This window comes from Neolamprologus multifasciatus, chromosome 19 (assembly GCF_963576455.1).
Source record: "Neolamprologus multifasciatus chromosome 19, fNeoMul1.2, whole genome shotgun sequence".
NCBI lineage: Eukaryota > Metazoa > Chordata > Actinopteri > Cichliformes > Cichlidae > Neolamprologus > Neolamprologus multifasciatus.
The window spans coordinates 9,330,445-9,355,959 of NC_140457.1; the positions used below are offsets into that span (position 1 = coordinate 9,330,445).

The following is a 25,515-nucleotide window of genomic DNA, read 5'->3' on the forward strand; positions in this document are numbered from 1 at the left end:
ACTTTCTCATAACAATATTAATCCTTTCTGTGAACCTTCAGTTTGGTTTTTGTCCTCTAGACTGTGCGCTGTCATCACTTGTGATTCAGCAAACACCTTTAAATCTTCTGATAAAACCAGAACAACGACAAGCCCAGATCGAATGCTACCATGGAGCGAGTGACTATCCCTACATGTACTGGTACCAGCACAAGTCAGCAGCAGGAGGCCAGCGAACAATGGACCTGATTGGACGGCTTCAATATGATGCCCCAACTCTTGAAAAGACCTTTGAGAGCAAATTTAACATAACAGGCCATGCAACGGGCAAAGCTCATCTTGAAATCTCCAATGTTAATCCAGCAGACACAGCACAATACTTCTGTGCTGCAAGTCGGCACAGTGTTTCAACTCCTCTGCCTGCTTTACAAAAAGCTGGTGGCTCACAGCATCAAAGCCACACCTGCATGATTGATAAAGGAGGAGTGACAGTTCTAAAGTCTGCCTTCACACAATCTTTCTGTCTTTGCTCAGATTCTGATGTCATTTCCTCCACAGAGATCTACCTACAGTGTTGGCTCTGCTGAATTTCCACCCATTCAATTTCCTGTTCTAAAGACAAAATGACTCCTTGCATCACCACCCTGACTTTCTTGATTATCTCAGCAGCAGGTAAAGTTTATCAACACAAAGACAAAAACATACTCTAAATTTTCACACTTTCCTTGCCTTTTCTTTTTACCTGTATTAAGTCCATTCAATGAATGTAAATATTATAGATGATAAAATATAGATTTCTGCTTACTGTGTTTCAGGTGTTTCTGAATCCATTCTGATCACTCAGTGGCCCCATTACATCTCTAACCCTTCCAATGGCTTGGCAAAGATGCACTGCTACCAGAATGACACAGACTATCAATATCTGTACTGGTATAAACAGCCTAGAGGAAAAAGTTTCCAGCTAATTGTGGCTACTGTAGCTGGAATTTCACAGTTCGAAGAGGGATTCAAATCTGGTTTTCAGGCAGAGAAAAATGACAAGCAGTGGTCTCTGACAATAACCAGCATTCAGGAAAAAGATGAGGCTGTTTATCTCTGCGCTGCAAGGCTACACGGTACTGTGGCAGACCTCAGAAGCATGACAAAAACATCTGACTCAAGCATAAGTAATCGACTCGAGGGGGTGGTGGGAAACCACACTGTGGAGAAGATAATAACAGCAATTTTTACCATCAAGTTTGTTCAGTAAATAAAAGGTAAGAAAATGTTTTCTAAAATATTAAAACACTATCTGCATTTTTTCCCCAAAATAATGTTCTTACACATGGATATTTTCCTCAGACTAACCCACTTGTGATGATGCAAGGTGTTTTAAATAAATCCTGCCAATAGATGGAAGCACAGCACATGGCATAAGCCCTTTACAATGGGAGTTTAGTGGTGAGATAAGCAGCAGATACTCACTAAACGAACCCTCCTCCCTCTTTACACTGAGCCTTTTTATGAGCAACCAACCATTCTCCCATCAGTGCTTAACTATGTCTTCAACTGTTCTCCTCCTCATCTGGTTTTCGTGTAAGATCTTAAATTTCAACTAAATTAATACAAAATGTACAAATTTAAATACTGTACTGATTCATTGTAAACTGTTTATTGTTCTCTTTGCAGGTCAGGCGAGCGCAGTTATATTTGAGCAGTCTCCTCCACTGATAGTGGATAGGAATCGAGAGATCCAGATAAACTGCAAGCATGATGACAGCACCCGTATATTAATGCTCTGGTATCAGCAATTAAAGGAGAATACATCCATGACCCTCATTGGCTTTGGATATGAACAGTCACCAAATTATGAGGGTCAATTTGAAAAACAATTTACCCTCGCAAGGAGCAGCACAGTGGAAGGAACTCTGACGATAAAAAACACAGACGTGTCACACTCGGCTGTTTATTTCTGCGCTGCCAGCACACAGTGATGTGGTTTAATGCTGCTCTCTCACTAAAAACCCTCAGCATTTTCTGCAAGTGAGCTGTTGTACATGCACACATAGCTTTTTGCTGGTTTTCCTTAGAGTTGCAACGAAAAACAAGTGGACTGGATTCCTCCATAGCTTGCTTCTATTAAATATGCTTTTTATAAAAATGAACAGAAAGCACTTTAATTTAGACTACATACAAAGTGCACTGAACCATAACTTATGTAACATAACTTAGAGAGGGCAGTCCATCCCACCCATTAAATGTTTCTGCTCTCATTTTGTCACAAATCACTCCTGACGCTGGTCTCCACCCACTCCACCCTGACTACACTGTCTCCTTCACCTCTCCTGTGCACTGCTGGATGGTTGGAAATAAGTTTTCCAATCTGGAAATCATAGCAATACACACACAAATTTCATACTGAACACCCAAGCCCAAGCAATTTGTTCATTAGGCAGACACCACCACACAGTGCAGAAGAGCACAGTGTGGCATTCATCACTAACAACCCCTCAAAAATGTAAGTTATGCCTCTCTCTTAATAATGGATAAGGGAACTTGATGCATGCTATTTTAGAAGATGCCTGGATTTTCTGTTACACCAATAGATGGAAGCACAGCACATGGCATGAGGCCCATATAACAGGAGTGATGAACTAAGCACAACAAACATTCTCCTCCCCCTTTACCCTGAGCCTCTTTTTAAAATGAGCAATCACCTTCTCCCATCAGTGTTTGAAAATGTCTTCGACTAGTCTTCTTGTCATCATCTGGTTTTCGTGTAAGATCTTAAATTTCAATTTGAACTCCCAAAATAATCAATTAAATGCAAATACATTACTGACTCGTTGTAAACCGTTTATTGTTCTCTTTGCAGGTCAGGCGAGTGCAGTTATATTTCAGCAGTCTCCTCCACAGATGGTGGATAAGAATCAAGAGGTCCAGATAAACTGCAAGCATAATGATAGCTCCCTTGTAATAATGCTCTGGTATCAGCAAAGAAAGGAGAATGCATCCATGACCCTCATTGGCTTTGGATATTATCAACAATCCCAAAATTATGAGGGTCAATTTAAAGAACAATTTACCCTCACGAGGAACAGCACAGTAGAAGGAACTCTGACAATAAAAAACACAGACGTGTTGCACTCGGCTGTTTATTTCTGCGCTGCCAGCACACAGTGATGTGGTTTAATGCTGCTCCCTCACTAAAAACCCTCGGCATTTTTCTGCAAGTGGGGTGTTATAGATGTGCACATGAAGTCATATTCTTAGAGTAGCAAAACAAACCAAGGGGACAGAATTTTTCCATATCTTAGTTCTAATGTTTGTTACTGTATGTAATGAAATAAAGAGAAAAAGTTAACTTTGACTAATAATTTTATCACACACACTGCAGCATAGCTTATGTATCTTTTGCTGTTTAAACCCAGAGATGATGGAAGGAGTGAACACCAGAATCAGGAGGGTTTTATTTACAGTCACAATGATAGTGCTTTTATAGTAATGTCTTAGTGTTAACAGAGAGAGCTCCTGAAACTAAAATCCTACAACACATACATTAAGCTTAAGAAAATGTAGAATTTGGTAGGAGTATGCATGTATTATACAAAAATATTTAAATATTAAGGGAACACCAATCTGTGCCACATTATAGATTTGCAGTCCTGGATAACTGCAATACTTTCTGCATTGATGACTGATACTGTACCTTCTTCCCCATTCAAACATGCAGGCCAGAAGGGGGGAAAAAGAAAGAAAGAAAGAAAGAAAAGGAACCACTGAATTTAGTGCAGCCTCTTATAACAGCAAAAAGGTCCAGTGCATTCCTCTAACTGCTTATGAGATTTACATGGTAGTGAGGAATAGGTTTTGACTAGGACTGCAAACAAATTTACTTCACTAATCAATAATTTTGGGTTTTCTTGATTCAACAGCCCTCTTCAGGTCATCCCAGAGCATTTCAAGGCACATTCAGCACTATATGACTTGGTTGTTCCAAAACATGCATGTTCTTTGTTGAAGTCATTCTGTGTTTGTTTTATTTAGGTTCTTCTGGTTATTGTTAGACCAACTCCTCCCAAGCTACAGTCACAAACTGCTCAGTTCACAGAACAGAACATTTTTGTGCATCACTCAGGTGCGATCTTTGTAAGATGCCCACTCTAGGGTAGGGCAATAAAGGTCTTAATAAGCAACAAAAATGAAGCCCATCCAAAATCAATTTGTACCTGCAGTATGTTAAAAATTCAGCTGACATAGGTCTAAGTAATGAGGTCGTTGGGGTCAAAGGTTATTTCTGAAATAACTGAATCTTTTTCAGAAATAACTGAAATTAACATGAAATATCGATCAATATATATTTACATTTTCAAAATGTTATGTAAATATAGTATTGTAAGTACAATTGTAAGTGAAGAGGAAATCTCAAGTAGGAGAGAGGAATGTAAGATGACAGGAAGAAGGAAATACAAAGCTTGATTCAAAGTTTTTGTGCCACTGAAGAACTTCAGATTCTTCAGCTTTTCCCGACTTTCTTTAGAATGACATTTAACTACTTTGCTGTACACAAAAACCAAAAGCATTAGCAAGCTGAAATTAGCAGGACTAAATGTTACCTTAGCATTAAACACTTGATGAACAACGACTACTACATGTTACCAAAGTAAATGGGGGCTTACCTTGGGAAGAAAATAAAACAGCATCAGCTTTCCGGAAATAAGGAGGCTTTTAGAAAACTCCCAGTCCGCAGGTGGATGTTGGTGTGTGAGAAAAGCTGCAGGAAAGGGGACTGGGAAGGATCCTCCACGCAACCCCTCTAAGGAGAAATTACTAAACTCTCGGCTTTAGAAATGCAGTACAGAATATTAGGTCTGTTTATGATACTGGATATATTTCTACTAGGTAAGGGGTTAGATATTACGCTGAGAGGCATAAACCAATGCAGAACTTAATTTAAAAGACTTAATTTAAAAAAAAAAAATGAAAAAAATGTGGGCTCTAACTAGGTCAAACCCTGCAGCTACAGGACATTCATGCAGCCACGCCTCCTGCAGCCACGTACAGGTGACCGCTGGGTGTGTCCATCAGAGAGGCAGGCGCTGGGTCAAAATGTTGGTGTCAACAAAACAGACAAACAAATAATTTGATGCGTTTGTATACATGTGTTGTCTTACGTTGCTCTGTTTTCTTCCTTTTATTCTGGCTGGGGGTTTCTAACAGCTCCTTTTAACACTCAACCACCAGCTCTCTTTAACCCGTCAGCGCCATCAGTTATAATGAATAAAGATGAACTAAATTAACTAAAAATATGTATGAAAATGAAATTCTAGCTAATGAAAAAAGGGAAAATAGAAATAACTAAAACAATACTCTCAACTTACAAAGCTATCTACAAAAAATTACATTTTGAAAAACATCTACAAGAAATTAATTTTATTTTTTTGACAGCTTAGTCAAATATCACAACTAGCCTTTCATTTATTTATTTAGACTTTAGATGTGATTTAACTGACTATGAGTCCACCAGCTCAAAGAAGTGTCTACTCCTGAGATCCCTGTTATTTAAAAAAAAAGTTTCAGTCAATTAGACAAATAAATAAATTGCTTGAAAAAACTGAAATAAACCCAAGAAAAAAACAAAAATCAACCCAATTCTAAAATTTAAAAAAAATTAAATATGAATAAAAAAAATTTGACTACAAAGGAAATACACAAACCTCAGTGACATTGCAGCTCATGGTCCATCACAATTTACAGCTATTGGCAGTATTAAGTTATAAAGTTTTCTCATCACTGGTTGGCAGGTATTCCAGGTACACTGATTCATCTGTTACGAGTTTCAGCTTTACTTATGTTTTTGTCCAGTGTGTTTGTTTCCAGGTAATTACTGATACATGTTATATATATCTACATAATTTACTGTACTGATATCAAGCCTATCCTTGCTGAAGTCAAGCTTTTCATTAATTACTACTACAATATTATATTATTCTATACTTCTGTAACTATGATTTTCGCTGAATAGCAGGAAAGTGTGATACTAACGTGAGTTTAAAAATAGAATCGGTATAGTCACTAAATGCTGCTTTCGAAGTTTAGCTCAAAGTAAACCTGGACAGAAAACACAGCCTGAGTTTTTTTGTCAAAAGAATTAAAAATGCATTTGTCTCACACTTTTTTAATGCTCACTTGCTGTCATATAACACAGTGTAGAAACAGTAAGCACATTCAATATAGCTCATAATTTTCTAGAAAGTAATTTGTTTTTAATAATTGCCTTTCAAAGACTTTCACATTTAATCATTGATCATTAAAAACATTGCAATAACTGTTTAGGAATTACAGTTCTGCTACATAATAACACAACTGTAACATTTTAACCATTTTTAAAACATTTGTTGAAAATCTTTTTCATGGACATCTCCAAGTGCTGCTTTTCCTCCCCTGAGATGCTCTGTCAGGTCTTTGGTTGCTTCTTGATTGTGGATCTCTGTGACTTCAGCTTTGTCTTCATAACTGGATCTTATGGACCTGAGTGAAAACGCCACATGCTGCATAAATTACTACACAAATCTCCAAAGACTGTGTCCAGTTTCTTCTTTAAAGTTGGAAAAGTAAAATTTGAAATGTACATCAAAAATTTGAGAAGCACTGATTAAATTTCAGAATCGATCATGTTTTTTATGTTATAAAAAAGAAAATCAATTCTAATCGTGTTGAAGCATTATTAACCATAAGCCCTACCATAACAAGAACCCTGCTCTGCAGTTGCTATTCAGTGTCCACTAGGAGACTGCTGAACTGCAGAGAAAGCTGTAAGAACCTACAAAATGTGAAAGTGAGTGAAGGCTTTGTGGTAAAATAAGACGAGGATGATCTGAACTCATTTTAGAAGCTTTGATTGCAGAAGACAGTGAATGACACATGCAGCTCTTCAGCCCAACAGCAGACTAAATGGTTCTAACTGTAATGGTTCTTACTTTTTTCCCCTAAGTGTATAATTATGATCATGATGTACACTTTTTTGGTTGCAGTACTAATCTTCTCCAGTAAGTACTTTAAATTCAGAGATAAATATTTTTCTGTGCTGAAGATTTTGCATGCTCACTTGTTGCCTTTCATCTTGTTTTCCAGATTTTTCCTTCAGTGTAAAAATCAAACAGGATCCATTTATAAACAGTCACATTGGAGATCAGTCTGCAACTTTGTCCTGTAGTCAAGATGGGGATAATCCCTACATGTTTTGGTACAGACAAAGCAAGAGTGGGAAAATAGAGCTAATAACCTATTCTCTTGGTGAAAAAGTGTGGGACACTGAAGCTCCTTTCAACAAATCCAAGTACAGTATGTCCCGGCCTTCCCTCCTGAGGTCCTCTCTGCAGATACACTCGGTTGCGGCTGGAGACTCAGCTGTTTATTACTGTGTCTCTAGAAGAGCACAATGGCTCAGAAAGCCTCTGCAGCTAAACAACAACCGAAGAGAAAAGAAGGAAGATCTGAGAGTGGATTAAAGTGTCAGACTCTGACCAGAAAAAAGATATACAACTTGCATTAAAACACTTCAAACTTTGAAATCTTTATTGAAAAGAAAAACATTCATGAATTCAGATACTTCTCAAAGGGTACAAAAACGACCTCTCCACACTTTGTTTCTGCAAACCTCATAAAGCGGATCTTTTCAGATAAGAGAACAGGTGCATTAGCATTGTGAGGCTTATACAATATTACCCTTTTCAGCATCATCTGTGTCACTCTGTGCTCAAACCAGCACCTTATTAAATATTTTGGTACAGCCTGCCATAATAAAACTATATCAACTTTTCACTGACCTCTACAGGGTTAATCATGCATTACACTTAATTACACATTACATTTAAATGACAGGTACTATCAAGCTGAATGGTAGAATATCATGAAGAGTAAATCTTGTGTATCATATTAGTCCTGTAGTACAGATGATTTTATTATGTAGGAATTCCTACATAATAAAATGTATTTAATGGCAAAGCAACGAAGAAATAGAAATTAGAAAAGAAAAAGGATTCACACACATCAATGAGTTATAGAAATATAGATACTTCTTTATAAACATAATGATTGATAGGCGAGGTAAAAAACAAACAAACTTGGCCTTCTCTTTTTACAGTGGAGAGAAACTTTGTCTCTTGGGATTTGTTTTGGTTGTTTTGTTTAGTTGGCATGTAGCTACACATTGTTTGAGACACCCACCTGGCACTCCGGGACAGCAGTGGTCTCTCCCATCAGAATAATGCATCACACCATAAAAACTGCACAGGAATGACTTGATCAATAATAAAGAGCTCCAAGGACTTTCCAATCCACCACCAACAGGATCCAAAAGATCCAAGGGATCCTTGTAGCTGTATATGACAGATTTTTGTTGCCACTTGGGGGCAGAAGTATAAGCTGTTGTTATGGTATTGTTGTTGACTAATGTAGCACTACCTACACACCCAGCGTACACAGAGCATCAGTAGCATTCATATGGAGTTTTCCTCACGCACATAATTGATTTCTTTTAGCTAAGAAGGAAATATTTGGTCCATTATCTTTAATGTTCAGCAGCAAAAGGAGAACACTGTCCTCTCTGTAGTGCTTTACAACTAGTGATATTTAAATCCTGAAAAAAAAAATCAAATAATGAGACTGGGGATATGTTTAAAATTGCAGCCATATCCACCAGAAGAATGAGCTAAAAAAATAAAATAAAAATCAATAATACTTTTTAAAGAAGCAATTTACTTATTCTTTAAGGAAATTTTAAAAAGCTATAATGCTTCTTTAAGCCCTTAAAGTTTAGTGATTTATATTTGATACGTTCAGTTTTTGTGAGTTTATGAGACTTTAGTGTGAATATTTTAATCCAAAAAAGAACCTAAATAAATTCTACAATACATTTTTAAGCATTAAAAAACAACAAAAAACAAGATGTAGCAAATACAATACAAATTAAAAGTGGGAATTAAAATTTTAACAAATTCAAACAAATTTGTCAAGTGGTTCAATAAATGCTTCATTTAAAAAGTGCAGAATTTTCTGGTAATTATTTTACGGTTTAGGCTTTAAAGAGTCTGAGAACTATCTGTGGATCACACAGAAAATGAAAACCTACTAATAACAATACACCAGGTCATCCGAACCACTGAGAAAATACTAAATGTAGAGTTTTGACCTTGGTTTGTATTATAAAGAGCAATTGTGCTCTGTATTCATTTGAAAGTTAAACATTTGGAAATTGAGGGCTGAGAAATGCAAAGAATGTCTTGTTGTATCTCTCAGTGAATTTTGCTTGCCGATAACTGATTGGATAAAGAGCTGTGACCACCAGAGATGTCACTTCCTCTGAGCAACTACAAACACAAATAAAAAAGTCTCTTTGTGTTTTTTCTGCCCTCCCTTCCTGCTTCTTTTCTTAGCTGTCACAGAAATAGCAGCAGTCAGGTTGGAGCGCGTTCATCCGTCAGTCAGCCCGACATGCACAGCTGCGCTCACAGGCAGACAGAGATGGAGGCTGAGATAGGGAGAAGCGGGGTGGGGGAAGGAGAGAGGAGAGAACGAAAAAGACGCAAGGTTTTTGTGTGATGCTTTTTCACCGTGGGGACAGGGGGCCACGGTGATACAATCCTATAGAGCCGTCGTACAAAAACCTCCTCCCATTAAAATGCATTGTGAAGACTGCTACATGCAACTTAAAACGTTGTTAGAGCAGAAAAATCATATAATCTGAAGGTGTCTGGGATGGAGGAACACTTTGGTAGTGAAACGTTGTTTATATGTAGAAATTTTAATGGAAAAACATTTTTTTTCTAACTTCTTGTTCGTAGGAGCAGCATAATGATGTCTGTCCCGTCATCTTGCCACACTAAAAAAATTTGGACAATGTGAAGCTCACCCTCGATATTCTAAGCTTTTAAAGTCCATCTGAATTATTAGAATACATGTAAACTGGATGTTTCTGGAAAGTTTTGAAAGCTTTTTGCAGAGGACGACATCAGTGTGACTCTGGAACTGAAGCTTACTTTGGAAAAGGAACAAAACTCACTGTTTTAGGTAAGTTGTATATCTCAAAGCTTCGGTTCAGTCGATTATAATTAAAAGAGTGTAAATGTCAGCATGAGAGTGAAGGAAAAATTTGTTGTTAAAAACAGCAGAAATATTTAGTTGAACAGAGAACACTGTGAACTACAATGATCCTGCTTACTTTGGCCAAGGAACCAAGCTGACAGTTTTAGGTAAAAATTTACTTCCATTTTTTAACAAATATGACTTTGGCTACAGCTTCAGTGTTAACATAAATGTTCATTAATACTAACTAAAGGTTATTCTGGTGAAAAAAAAGAGTTTCATGCTGAGTATTTTGCACTGTGACCAACACACAACCTGCTTACTTTGGCAAAGGAACCAAACTGACAGTTTTAGGTAAATATTCCACTTTACTGAAGCGTTTGTTGAATTGTAATGTTGTTTAGAGCCTTAGCATTGACAGGAGTATTAGTAAAGAATATTGTCAAAGATTATTCTGACACAAAAACAGTTTCATGCTGAGTATTTTGCACTGTGACCAACAACTACCCTGCTTACTTTGGCAAAGGAACCAAGCTGACAGTTTTAGGTAAATATTTCATTTTACTACAGTTTTTGTTAAATATGACTTTAACTATAACCATAGTATAAACAGAGGTATCCATGAAGACTATCCTTAGAGAGGATTCGGATACAAAAAGGGTTTCATGCTGAGTATTTTGCACTGTGACCTACACTGAACCTGCTTACTTTGGCCAAGGAACCAAACTGACAGTTTTAGGTAAATATTTCACTTCAGTACTGTGTTTTCTTATATGTCACTTTAATTAGAGCCTTAGTATAGAGAAAACTTCTAGTAAATAGGATTTTCAAAGATTAGTCAGATCTAAAAAGTTTCATGCTGACTATTTTGCACTGTGACCACCACTGATCCTGCTTACTTTGGCAAAGGAACCAAACTGACAGTTTTAGGTAAATATTTCACTTTATTTCTGGGTTCTGATAACTGTACCTTTATTCAGAAGCTTAGTACTGACAGGATTATTAGTAAAGACAATCCTCAGAGATAATTCTGGTGCAAAAACAGTTTCTTGCTGAGTGTTTTTGCATTGTGCCAGGGCAGCGAAGCTTACTTTGGAAAAGGAACAAAACTGACTGTATTAGGTAAATATTTCACTTCACTACTCTGTTCTGAAAAATGTATCTTTCATCAGAGGCTTAGTATTGACAGGATTATAAGTAAACCCTCAGAGATAATTCTAGCGTGAAAAGAGTTTCATGCTGAGTATTTTTGCACTGTGACAATGCTAACGAAGCTTACTTTGGCCAAGGAACCAAACTGACAGTTTTAGGTAAATATTTCACTTTATTTCTGTGTTTTGATAAATGCAATTTTGATTAGAGCCTTAGTGTTGTCAGAAGTATTATCAAAGACGTTTGTCAAAGGTTATTCTGGAACATAAAGGGTTTCATGCTGAGTATTTTGCACTGTGAACACTGGCAATCCTGCTTACTTTGGAAAAGGAACCAAACTGACGGTTTTAGGTAAATATTTCACTTTTTCTACTGTGTTGGATGAAAATCGGTTTGTTCAAAGGATTAGTAGAAGTGTTGGCAGAAGTATGAGCAAAAATTATTCCCAAAGAAAAGTGTGATAGAAAAAGAGTTTCATGCTGAGTATTTTGCACTGTGACAAACACCGAAGCTTACTTTGGAAAAGGAACCAAACTGACTGTTTTAGGTAAGTAAAGCATGGAAATAATCAAATAAATGCATGAAGATGTTCAAGGGTGAAGCTGCAAAAAGAAATGTAAGGAGCTCAGATGTTTAGAGTGCTTTTTGACATTAAGCCTAAGCGCTGTGTTGATAGAGAAGCTTATTTCGGTCAGGGAACAAAACTGACTGTTCTTGGTAAGTAAAACTTTTCTCTCACATCAATTCAACACAGAAATAAGTAAAACATGTTAAATGGCAGCTGTTGCTTCAGATTTTTTTTCTTAATAGTAGCTTAAATGCTTAAAGAAGCAAAGTGAAAGAAGCATCGTGATGTTTTGAGCACAGATTAAGTTCACTGTGCCACTGGTGGTTATGAAGCTTTCTTCGGTGGAGGAACAAAATTAACTGTTTTAGGTAAGAAAGAAAAATTATACGTAACGTTTGTAATAAGATTTGGGCCGGAGGAATAACTAATATAAAAAACTTTCTTACACGAGCAGCTTGGTAACAAACTTACTGTACTTGGACTCATTATAGTCTGAGCTCAGTGCTTTTTGTTCAGAAGCTTAAACACTGTGCCAATTATGAAGCTTATTTCGGCCACGGAACAAAACTGACTGTTCTTGGTAAGTGAAAAATCTAAATGTCTTTTCATAAACATAGTTAAACTAGTTAAAGCTGACAAAAGTGTTTCAGTAAGGTGTTTGGCATTTAAACTGGTACAAACAACAACAACAAAAACTCCACCAGTCAAGCACATTTAGAGTTTTTAATTTAAAAGAAAAAGTAAAAAGAAAAGTAAAAGGAAACTTTACTATTTTTTAATGAAGAAACCAAAAAATGAAGATGCAAAGTAGAGACAGTATGTTGGGCTGTTTTGAGCACTAATTAACTTCACTGTGACACTGGTACTGGTGCAGAGGCTTACTTTGGTGGAGGAACAAAATTAACCGTTTTAGGTAAGAAACAAAAACTATATGTGAGTATATGTATGTTTGCAGTAAGGTCTTGGATACATGAATCCAAACATGTTTTTTTTAGCTATCCCTGGAGTGTCTTTTTTGTCTTTTTTGAACAAGCTTAATATGTTTGAGTTCTCTGTAGTTTTTTCTCTGTTCATCTTGCGTTATATTAAACTTGTAAAAACGTAAAAGAGCAGTGTAGCATATGTGGGATTTTTAACTTAAAGAAAAGTAACATTTAGTTTATTAAAAGCAAGCAAAGAATTAAGAAACAAAGCAGAAGCAGCATGTGTTGAGCTGTTTTGAGCACTGATCAGGTGCACTGTGACTCTGGTGCTTCAGAGGCTCACTTTGGTGGAGGAACAAAATTAACTGTTTTAGGTAAGAAAACATTTTAAAGTTCACTAAATAATGTTGAGGACTGATTTTGTTAAGCTGCCTCTAAAATATTTACCTCTTTAAATTTACACCAAAAACTCAGGTAGCTAAAGTCAAAGTCTTTACATGTAAAAAAGTGACAGTTGGAATAATTTCAATGTGGCAAAGCTAAAGAGAGGCACTAGGAAGGGTTTTTGTCACAGTACAAAGTCTCTGTGCTCCTACAGCGAGGCTTACTTTGGAGCTGGAACTAAACTCACTGTTTTAGGTAAAAAAACAAAAGCAAAAATCAGCTGGGCTTTACTCTCATGGTGTTTATATGTTGGTTGAATGACAACATTTAGTATGTGGTTCATATATATATTTTGTGATGGTAGTGAACAAGACATTTAAAACAAGAAGTTTTCTTGTGCCAGGAGAAAAAAGTGTTATCTGTGTTCTCCAGTAAAAGTACTGTGCCTATAAAACGTTTGGCTCTGCGCCCAGAATATTGTTCTCACACTCAGTTCTTATCAGCTCTGTGAAATACTGTGAGTTTCCAGTCAGAAGCTTATTTTGGAGCTGGAACTAAACTCACGGTTTTAGGTAAGAGTGCAAAGATGGATTAACATTAAAGTAATAATTTCTGATGAAATATTCATTGGGATCATTCTGTAAATTAGTTGGTTTTAATGTCTGTTATTTTAGATTTGTGCATTTCCAAAATTAATTCTCTTACATGGTCGAAATCTGCGTAATAATGCTACGAGCAGATGATTTTCCTCAGGTCTTTTCTATATGTTTGGGTGTAAAGGTTGTTTAACACTGAAAAAAGAGAACAAAGACAGACAGCAGCTTTCTAGAGCAGTTTTTTCTACAGCAGTTTATCAGTGTGAACAACTACGACCCTGCTTACTTTGGCAGTGGCACCAAACTCACAGTAATGGGTAAGAAAGTGACAAAATAGTGCATAAATACTTGTTTTTAGAAATATAAAGATGTCGTCATCCATGCTGTAAACCTTTAAATTGCATTTTAATGAGTAAACGTCTCAGAATGTGTCAGAAAATCTGTGATATTTGAAAAAGATGACCTCATGTCTGGAAGATTTGTGTTATGGAACAGCTGGCAGAAAAGTACAGTTTGTTTTATCAAAAAGTGATTTAAATTGCACATAGCAGAGTAATCGCTTTGTATGTGAACTAACAAATGCTTGAGGTGAATCCTAGTGTTCTAAGTCTTGTGAGTTTTTGTGACTGTGACTTGGCATTGTGCTCTGGCACTTATCCTCCTTATTTTGGAGAGGGAACCAAGCTAACAGTTCTGGGTAAGATCACCACAATAATTTAGTAATAAAGAAAATGTGAGTTTTGTAATCTGAATTCATCCTTTGTGTTAATATGTGTGAAAAAAAGTTCTCCTGGATGTTTTTGTGCGCTAATTGTAATGTTTGCCTGGCATGTGCACGAGACTTGGGTGTCTTACATTTGTTGTAGATCTAAAGGCAGGTTTAGTCATGTGTGTTAATGTGATTCTTCTTTGTCGTTTGTCCTTGCAGAAGAAAACAGTGCCGTCACTCCACCACAAGAAGTAAAAATACTGGGACCTTCAGAACAGGAGTGCAGAAACAGCAAAGACAAAAACAGGAAGAAGACCCTCGTCTGTGTGGCCTCTGGTTTCTACCCTGACCATGTCGAAGTGTACTGGCAAATGAATGAGAAAAATGTCACTGATGGTGTGGCGACAGATGAAGCTGCAGAGCGCATTGAAACCCCCCCTGTATCCTATAGAATCACAAGCAGGTTGAGAGTTTCTGCTAAAGATTGGTACACGGTGGGACAAAACTTTACCTGCATTGTCAGTTTCTATAATGGAAAGAACAACACCAAATATCCTGTTACAAAACTTGGTGTTGAAGGTAAGTTTAGGAGCACAGAATGATCCATAATTGATGACATGGGAAATAAATGTATTCTTTCCTAATTTATTTTATTCTTCCATTAGATCAAGAATTTAGAGGCATAGAAAGAGGTAAATACATATTTTGTGGTTTTATTACAGTTAAAATCATCATCACAAGCACAAACTTAAAATCAGTGTATGCAAGAAACTGTTAAAATTCAAATTTTCTGCTAAAAGTCTAAACAAAATCTGTACTGAAAACTGCCTCCACAAAGTACACTGAACATTTCCCCTGTGATATTTATTTATTTATTCTTTTACAGAGAAATATTTGAAGATCACAAATACAGCCAAACTCTCCTACACCGTTTTTATCTTCAAGAGCTGCCTCTATGGAGCCTTTGTTGGATTTTTGGTGTGGAGGCTGCAGGTTTGTTGAACATGAACTCCAATTACATTACACTGTCCTTAAAAAATAATAAAAACAACAAAAATAAAAACAAATATAACTGTTTGCTTGGCATTAACACAGATTGTCCTTTATGTGTGTTACAGAGTTCACCAGGAAAACGTAAAAAATAAGAGCTGAGCTGTGGACTGACCAAAGATTTGGGACTTGGATCATTTATGTTTTTTGTAAATAAAAACTATAAAAGATGCTGATTTTATTGCCACAACTTTGTGTGCTGCAGCCCATTTGCATAGAGGAAAAGGTGCATGCAGGTCTATGCAAAAGTTAAATCTTCATATAGTATTAAAGCTAATGCATGAAAGTAAGTTTGGCTAATTTTATTTTATTTTTATTGTTTTTATGAAACACTGGCTGTATTCTTGCTGAACAATTTCCACTTAATGCTTCATTTTCATATCAATAAACATTTATGAGAGGATCTTTTCAGTCATTTCTTTCCTTTCGACTGTGCCTTTCCCCCCCTCTGCACCCACATCTCACCTCACACAGAACAAGAGTTTTCCAGAGATAAAATGCATTCTTTCCTGTTTGCCGATCATGACTGTTTTCAGAGAAGTCAGTTCCTTTTCTTCCTACATAACACTGAAGCATCTCAACTCAGAAAAGCTTCAGAAGTTGGTTCATTTTTGGTCATAAACACAGAAACTGAAAGGTGATGTACATTTTCTGAGAAATGTTGCTATTTTAAATACATAATGACCTTTTTAAAATAGACTGTTTTTCATTGTTTCTGTTTTCACTCTGCACATATAAGTCAGTTGTGTTACATTTTACATTCTCTTTATGTAAAAAGCTGTCAGTAGGAAACGATAAGAATGTGAGTGTACACGTAACAACAGTCATCTGTGTACTAAAGAAGGTCAAAGCAAAAAAGTCAAACCAGGGCATGAAACCCTGCAGAGGAGTAAAGTGCAACAGCAGAGGAGAGGATGTGGTCACAGAGCAGCCTGCAGCTCGCTCTCTGTGCTGAGAAACGACAGAGGTGCAGCCTTCCACTTTACCACAACCTCCGGCTCACAGTGTGCACCTGCAGCTTTGCATCGACCCCCCCGCTCTGCACATCAATGAGCAAACAGATGGAAAAACTTCCATTTCTGTGCTAACCAAAGCAATAAAATTACAACACCTACACCAGCTCTTAACTCTGATCTGGAACAGATATTTCTATTTGAATCTTTTTAGTTGGAGCAGATAAGAAATGTAAAGTTAATTGTGCTGCTGTCAAATGGCAACTATTTTTTTTAATGCATGCTTAAGCAATAAAAAAAAATCCCACTGAGGGTGTTTGAGTGAAGGCAGTTACACAATAGCTTTTGTCTAAACCGTTCACTACATCTTGTTTTTCTTGTCAGTGCCCCGGTGAGATGAAGAATGTGTTCTACTTTTCTCATTTGCTTCCTTTAAAAACATGTTTGCGGTTGCTCCTGTCAGATAAACAGAAAATAACATCTGTGAGGCAGCAACGGAAATATGGAGCTATAAACACGTGCAAGATAATTATAGCTCCTTTGGGAAACCTTGATCTTTATAGGTGGAAATTTTCCATATCTTTCATAATTTAAATGTAAATATTTATGATTTTAGAATAACAGAGCAAAGATAATGCATTCCAAAATCTATACAATAACTTAATAATCAACTGTATTTGAAGATTCAATTAAAAGAGAGAACTATGCAATCTAAAGTATAGTTATTTTGGTCATTTTTATAATAGCTGTAGAGAGCTCAAACGGAAACATCCTGTAACAAAAGTATTCAAACTGCAGAGTCTCACACTGACAAGGTATTTTTGTTTTTGTGTGTTTTGTTTGTGTACAAATATTTTTCAGGTCACAAAGAAATAACAATAAGAAAGTTTCTAGAACACTATGAATATGCATTATTATTGTTTGTTGTTTTTTTTAAATCACATTTACCAAGAGAGGTAACTCATAGGATAATGTTTGTTACATAAAACTGAAGGTGAAATAAAAATAATAAAAAAAAACAGACGCTAACTCACTTCAGCAAACACACAAACAAAATGCTGCATCCTCATGTTCAGTTTCAAGCAAGTACTCTGCAAAACTCTTGAGGCACCCTTCTTTATATTTTCCTAAGAAAATGGGAAATAGGTGCAGAAATTTATTGAAACATGCAAACAGAGTAGAGCCAGGCTTAGGGAGGGAAAGCCTAGCAAAGTGCTCTGGGGACAATATGGAACTAGGACCCCTTTAAGATATGACGGGCTTGATTTTTCATAACCTTATATGTGAAGAAAAGAATTTGAAATTAAATTCAGAATTTAACACTGAGCCAATGAAGAGAAGCTAATATGGGAGTGACATTATCTTTCTCATCCCTCATTGCAGCAAGAGCACTAAAAATACAAGGCAAAAATTATTCTAAAAAGTGTGGCAGCGTGTTTCGGATTGTTGGGTTGTTGATGCTGAAAAATGAATCTGTTTCCAATAATATGTGTTCCAAATGGTGATGAAAAGCAGACTAAAATCTGACAGTAGTTTTCTATGTTCTTCGTTCTGTCAATTTTGACAAGACAACACACAGTAAATGAGAAATCATATAGAGACATAAGAAAGATTTTCCACACTGGGGAAATTCTATGCTTTTGAACAGTCTGATTGTATCTTTATACATTTATCACTATCTAAAATTGTTTCATTCATCCCTTGAGTTAGGTACCTTTTTGTGCATGAATGACTCAGGTGTTTAGTGGTGTTAAGTAGAAACAAAAACAAAAATATCTTGAAGGAGGCTCAATCATCCAGGTAAGGAAATCCCAAAAAGGTTAATTCTGTTCATCTGGATGTAGCATTTTCAGTTGTTTTCATCCAAGCGACTGAAGAAATGTTTCTCCAACTGAGAATGCTACGTCCAGATGAACAGAATCAGAACCAAAAAGATCAGTCTTTTTGGGAAAACCCAAATAATTCCTCTGAACCAGGACAAAGATAGGTACAAGGACTAGACTGAAAATAAGTAATGAGAAAAAGCAGCCAAAGTTGAGCCAATGTTCAACAAACTAGAAAAGAACTGGGAACTATTGTTCAAGACAACAAAAATGCAAATGGAGGGGTGGTCTTAGACTTCTGCACATCACTGTAAACTAAATCTTAGTTATGCTGCATGACCCCTTGTGGTACAAATTCAGAGATGCAAAAATAGTGAAGAAGACATCATCGATTCAATTCAGTTAATCTATCATACATTAGAAGCAGCACATTTATTTTGTGTGGGTACTGAATGTTGTATTACAGTATTTAGGATTCGAATAGCTCATTCGAATTGCAACAGTTACATCTGTTACACTTCATCCAAAAAAAAAAAAAAACCCACAAAAAACTATTAGAAATTATATCAAGCAAAGGGTATGCTGATTCTTCGCTATATGTATACTTCTTAAAAGAAACAAAGAGGCTCAACAGATGTGTAGATTCTGTGAAAAATGAACAGAATTTCCACAATATTATTTCTTCTTCCTCTCCAGCTAACTCTTCAGATCCATTTATTGGCACCGTTTGACGGCATCCTGACAGTTATACTCACCTTGTCTGAGCTTCTGCTCAGTGAAGTCTGTACATGTGTACAGTCTGAAGGATTCAGCTCAACAGATCTCAGGGTGACCTCTGCTGGATAAACCTGCGCGACAGCAGTCAAAGCATAAAGTCTCTGAGTAAAGTTAGAGTAGAGTTCTGCTCATGTAAACTGTTGTCATGACTTAATTTAAAGTGTCCAAACTGGCCTTTGAAGCAGTTTGTTGTTGAATTCAGAGCATGTATGAAAATCAACTATTGCAAGTTTTACAATCATGAAATAGTCACAAACTCCTGCAGCCATCTTCAAAAAAAATTCTAAAATACTTCCCAAACTAACTGTACTTGAAGGAGCTGTAGAAGACACCTTTTAAGGAAATAATAAAAGGGCTACTTATACTCTTGCTTACAATTTCCCCAGTATCCCTATTACCTACTAATACAATTAGCTGTTCTTCTATAATGCCATAGTGTCTGTTCTCACCCACTTTCACAGAAGTGTCAGCGTTTTCTCATCTTATGTTTTAAACAGTCTTCATTTTTCTTGTTTAATGTATATTGGACTAGATGCAAGATAATAAAAAAAATATTAGGAAAACTGGGGAATGATGATTTAAGCTTAACGATTGTATTTGAACCATATGTGAAATATATAGAAGCCTGTTAATGTGCATTCATTGTATTTATTTATTCAATTCGAACAATTTATATGTATAAAAACTTCACAGACGACAATATTTCCTTCTTGTTTCCACATCGTTAGTCTACTGTTACTACATTATTACTAAATTGTGATAGTAAGTGTTATTCTTTACATCTTTTAGCACTAATGTGAGAAAAAAAAAAAGATAACCAAACATTGTATCGCATGATGAGATCAAATATACTGGGATGTACCGAAGGGGGATCCACAATACCACCACACCAACAGACAGACAGACCCCCATACTGTCGAAATAGAGACACAGCAGAGAGCTGAACAAAAACCTCTGCAAGTTGCAAATTAAACAGATTACTGTTAAAGAGATTAGAGTATTTTTGCTTTTAAATTACATTCTTTTTCGCTTGTGTACTGTATTCTTTGATATATTCCTAACATAGTCTGAATATTAAAATGAAACATAACAACTAAAATGGTAAAATGGTAAATGGCCTGTATTTATATAGCGCTTTACTAGTCCCTAAGGACCCCAAAGTTGGGCTTTTCTCTGTATCTATGAAGCGCCTTGAGGCGACATTTGTTGTGATTTGGCGCTATATAAATAAAATTGAATTGAATTGAATTCACACACACATTCACACACTGGTGATGGTAAGCTACATTGTAGCCACAGCCACCCTGGGGCGCACTGACAGAGGCGAGGCTGCCGGACACTGGCGCCACCGGGCCCTCTGACCACCACCAGTAGGCAACAGGTGAAGTGTTTTGCCCAAGGACACAACAACCGAGACTGTCCAACCCGGGGCTCGAACCGGCAACCTTCCGATTACAAGGCGAACTCCCAACTCTTGAGCCACAATCGTAAACTACAATTAACTTGTTGCATCTCTCAGAGAAGAGTGACAACCACCTGCACCAACCACATTCAAAGACTTACTGATTACACTGTTTTAATTTATATTGATAAAAAATATATTAATTATTGGCAAAATTACGTTAATCAAAAATTAGTTTCAGCTCATACTATACTCATATTTATATACATCAACAAACCCAGCCTACAGAAAGAAAGCATGTTTTACATCAGCCCACGTGATCAATGTTGCACACTGCAGTGACACACCTACCTGTAACTCTTCATATCAGTGTAACTACACTGACAGAATAAAGACACTCTTAGTTTTAGAACATGGCTATCACCAGACACAGTCTGCTCAGCTTGGTGGTATCTGTGCTCTGGATAAAAGGTAGTAGTGTAAGACTATCATGCATATTCTAGAAATCTAACATTCTGGGAAACTGTCTTCTGCAAGACTTAAAAGGTTTACTTCTTTAACTTTAACTCCTATACACACAGGTGGTGCTGATGGAAGTGATGTCCAGCAGACACTCAGTCTGTGGGACAGGGAGGGTAAAAGTGCAACAATGCAGTGTAATCACACGAAGGGTAGTGACTATCTCTGGATGTACTGGTTCAGACAGCTACCTGGAGAAACCATGACACTAATTGTGTTTGCAACAACGGGCAAAAAAGATAATCAGCATGACTATGCAGATTTTCGGCACAGAGAAAATTTCAGCCAGCAAGACTGTTACTGAGACTGGGACATTTACAGTGAACAACCTGGATCCAAAAGACCAAGGATGGTATTTGTGTGCTGTGAGTAAAAACAATGATACAAACAGAGCAGAGAGCTGAACAAAAACCTCTGGGCAAAGTTCCCATTACCTGCTCTGCTGCAGGGAAACCTCAAATACAACCACACACATTCTTACTATAATCTGATGCACTCAAATATGTCTGCAGTAACGTCAGACCTCCGTCACTCACACCAGTAGATTGTGGTCTTGGGTTTTATTTAGCTAAGAGCACAATAATGATCCTAGATTGCCTAAACTATTGAAAATAATTCACATAATCATAATCAAAGGTACTGAAAAGAATTAAAGTTAATGTACTGGGATGTCCTGAAGGGGGACCCACTGTACCACTATGCTATCAACATCACTGACAATTCACAGTGCAGAGACACTCCCATCAGCAGCTCTTCATTTAATCTGTGTGAGACTGTGGCTCAGTTTCTGAGCAACAAAAGATGGATGTCATCATCATTAAACAAGTTCTCCTCACATTGGCAGTCTTCTTGCTGGGGGAATTGGGTAAGTTGCAACAAAATCAACATTTAAACTTATATAGAGTTGCATTTGTCATGATGCAGTAAATATACTTTAATCATATTTTGATATGATGCTGAAGGATGTGAGCAATCAAAGTTCAATATGGCATTCTGTACTGTTATACATACATAGGTCACGTTGATGGGAGTGATGTTACCCAGACCCCCATACTGTGGAAATATCAGGGTGACAGTGCAACAATGAGCTGCAACCATACAAAGGGTGATCTCTATTTCCAGATGTACTGGTACAGACAGCTGCCTGGAGAGACAATGAAACTAATTGTGTTTACAACAAGAGGCAAAAAAGATGATGATCAAGACTTTGGAGAGTTCAGTAAAGAAAAATTCTCAGTCACCAAGCCAACTGCTGATACAGGGACATTCACAGTGAAGAACCTGCAGCCAAATGACAAAGGATTGTATTTCTGTGCTGTGAGCCAACACAGTGATACAGATGAAGCAGAGAGCTGAACAAAAACCTCAGCGCAGTGTTCACCACTGTTACTATGACATAAACTGTAGGGGGACCTCAAACACCACAAACATTCCCAGATATAAATGGTTTCCCTCAGACATATTTCTAGCACAGTTACTAACAAAATCACAGAACAAGATTAAATTGTGCAAAGAGAATTGCAGCAGAAGTGATCAATTAGATGAAAATATTGCTCCAAACTGTTAAATATGAAGTCACACATAAGGTTGTATTATTACAGTGGAGCACCTGGTGTCAGAAAATAAAAATATTCAAACACATTCCCACCTGTGACTCATCTCTGCTGTCATACCACACCTCCCAACACAGAAAAAGACTGAGTCTGGTCTCACAGTGTTATCAGAACACAATGATGTTCACAGCTGCTCTGATCAAAGTCTCTGCAGCTTTGCTCTGGTTTGGAGGTATGTTTCATCGTGATGCTGAAGACCAGATAACCTGTGTCTTCAGCTTTAAATTAATGCTAAAATTTCATGGTGTTCATGGGGCACTGTATCATAATTTGATTTTTCACACCTACAGGTCTAACTGATGGGAGTGATGTCTCCCAGACTCCTCTGCTATGGAAGTCAGAGGGTCAGTCTGCCACAATGACTTGCAATCACACCAAGGATCATGGTTATTTACAGATGTATTGGTATCAACAGCTGCCAGGACAGAAAATAAAGCAAATTGTTTTCACGGCTCCAAGATCCCAGCATACTTATGAAAGTGGCTTCAGTGAGGAAAAGTTTCCAGCAACAAAGAGCAGTTATGAGACTGGATCTCTGACAGTGGAGAAGCTGGTGCCTGGAGACAGTGGAGTGTATTTCTGTGCTGTGAGTAAACACAGTGATGCAGGTGGATTAAAGAGCTGCACAAATACCCAGACTATGGTTTCACAATGAACTGAAGACATCAGTGTGTTTAATTATCTGTAGGGGGCGCTCAATGCTCATTGTTCAGTCATACTAAGCAATATCTGCAGTAACTATGGGTATGCAATCATAAAACTCCTCTGCAATCTGGAAGCATAATTTTCTTGTACTGCTACAGTCAGAATGAACAGAAAAATAAGCATAAATGCACAAACAAATCACAACATTAATTTTGGACAAAGAGGAAGTATACTTACCTTCAGTGTTAATTGTACAATTTTTATGCTCCCACGCCCCTCACAATTTATAAGCTAACTTTTAGAAATTGTCCCCCAACGACAAACGTGAAATAGAAAACAACACAGGAAACAATGAAAATGAACTTTGACACTTTCTCCTGATTTACCTGAAAAAATGTAATTAAATTGGATAGCTGTTTGTTTAAAGAAGGATTGTGCTTATCATATTGTCATTCAAGATCAGAACTGACCACATGTGTTGTATCAGGTCAGTTAAAGCCTGATTCCCCAGAATTTTAAAGAGACGCTTGTTTCAGTTAAGCAACTCTCACGTCACCAAACTCAACTAACCGACTTCACAGAATGTCACACACTGCAGTGACACACCTACCTGTAACTCTTCATAGCTGTGTAACTACACTGGTAGATGAATGTGACTCTCAGTTTTAGAACATGACTATTATTGGACACAGTCTGCTCAGCTTTTTGGTATTTGTGCTCTGGATAAAAGGTAAAATTCAATATTATTCTAACAATCAGAAATGATCAAACTTTATGAAGCTGTCAACTGCATGAGTTTAAATGTCCACCTATGTAACTAGTACTGTTATACACACAGGTCTGACTGATGGAAGTGATGTTGAACAGACACCCTTACTGTGGGAAAGGGAAGGTCAAAGTGCAACAATGCAGTGTAATCACACAAAGGATGCTACTTATCGTTATATGTACTGGTTCAGACAGCTGCCTGGAGAAACCATGACACTAATTGTGTTTGCAACAACTGGGAAAAAAGATGATGAGCATGACTATGGGAATTTCAAAAAAGATAAATTTTCTGCCAATAAGCCTGTTGCTGAGAGTGGGACGTTCACAGTAAAGAACCTGAAGCCAGAAGACAAAGGATGGTATTTCTGTGCTGTGAGCCAACACAGTGATACAGACACAGCAGAGAGCTGAACAAAAACCTCAGTGCAGTGTTCACAACTGTTACATAAACTGTAGGGGGACATCAAACACCACAAACACTCCCAAATATAAATGGCTTTCCCCATACATCTTTCTAGCACAATTACTAACAAAATCACTGAAGAAGATCAAACAATCCAAAGAGACTCTCATGTGGGAATTGCAGCAGAAGTGATCAATTAGATGAAAATATTGCTCCACACTGTTAAATATGAAGTCACACATATGGTTATATTATTACAGTGAAGCACCTGTTGTTACAAGATAGAAATATTCAAACACATTCCCACCTGTGACTCATCTCTGTTGTCATACCACACCTCCCAACACAGAAAAAGACTGAGTCTGGTCTCACAGTGTTATCAGAACACAATGATGTTCACAGCTGCTCTCATCAAACTCTCTGCAGCTTTGCTCTGGTTTGGAGGTATGTTTCATCGTGATGCTGAAGACTAGATAACCTGTGTCTTCAGCTTTAATTTAATGCTAAAATTTCGTGGTGTTCATGAGGCACTATATCATAATTTGATTTTTCACACCTACAGGTCTAACTGATGGGAGTGATGTCTCCCAGACTCCTCTGCTATGGAAGTCAGAGGGTCAGTCTGCCACAATGACCTGCAATCATACTAAGAATTTTGATTACTCTCAGATGTATTGGTATCAACAGCTGCCAGGACAGAAAATAAAGCAAATCGTTTTCACAGCTCCAAAAATTCAGCATACTTATGAAAGTGGCTTCAGTGAGGAAAAGTTTCCAGCAACAAAGAACAGTTATGAGACTGGATCTCTGACAGTGGAGAAGCTGGTGCCTGGAGACAGTGGAGTGTATTTCTGTGCTGTGAGTAAACACAGTGATGCAGGTGGATTAAAGAGCTGCACAAATACCCAGACTACGGTTTAACAATGAACTGAAGTCATCAGTGTGTTTAATTATCTGTAGGGGGCGCTCAATGCTCATTGTTCAGTCATACTAAGCAATATCTGCAGTAACTATGGGTATGCAATCATAAAACTCCTCTGCAATCTGGAAGCATAATTTTCTTGTACTGCTACAGTCAGAATGAACAGAAAAATAAGCATAAATGCACAAACAAATCACAACATTAATTTTGGACAAAGAGGAAGTATACTTACCTTCAGTGTTAATCGTACAATTTTTATGCTCA

At 37.1% G+C, this 25,515-nt stretch overlaps 2 protein-coding genes and 1 long non-coding RNA gene across 3 annotated transcripts in view; 1 reads left to right on the forward strand and 2 right to left on the reverse strand.

Moving 5' to 3' along the window:
• The window catches only part of ccdc177 (coiled-coil domain containing 177), a 152,570-nt gene extending 147,607 nt beyond the window's left edge, over nt 1-4,963 (reverse strand). Inside the window, exon 1 of the mRNA XM_085143374.1 lies at nt 4,638-4,963. The gene's annotated coding sequence lies outside the window, so the exon portion shown is untranslated. The remainder of the gene's footprint in view (nt 1-4,637) is intronic.
• On the forward strand, nt 490-18,124 carry LOC146495951 (M1-specific T cell receptor beta chain-like). The gene is made up of 8 exons (XM_085143406.1): nt 490-651; nt 795-1,094; nt 7,641-7,652; nt 13,605-13,643; nt 14,596-14,955; nt 15,042-15,068; nt 15,263-15,369; nt 15,495-18,124. Exons 1-8 carry the CDS (start codon nt 603-605, stop codon nt 15,519-15,521), a joined length of 921 nt encoding a protein of 306 aa, XP_084999532.1. The 5' UTR covers nt 490-602; the 3' UTR covers nt 15,522-18,124.
• Nucleotides 14,594-25,515, reverse strand: part of LOC146495952 (uncharacterized) — a 64,915-nt gene continuing 53,993 nt past the window's right edge. The window contains exon 2 of the long non-coding RNA XR_014871191.1: nt 14,594-19,050. This is a non-coding gene — a long non-coding RNA (uncharacterized LOC146495952). The remainder of the gene's footprint in view (nt 19,051-25,515) is intronic.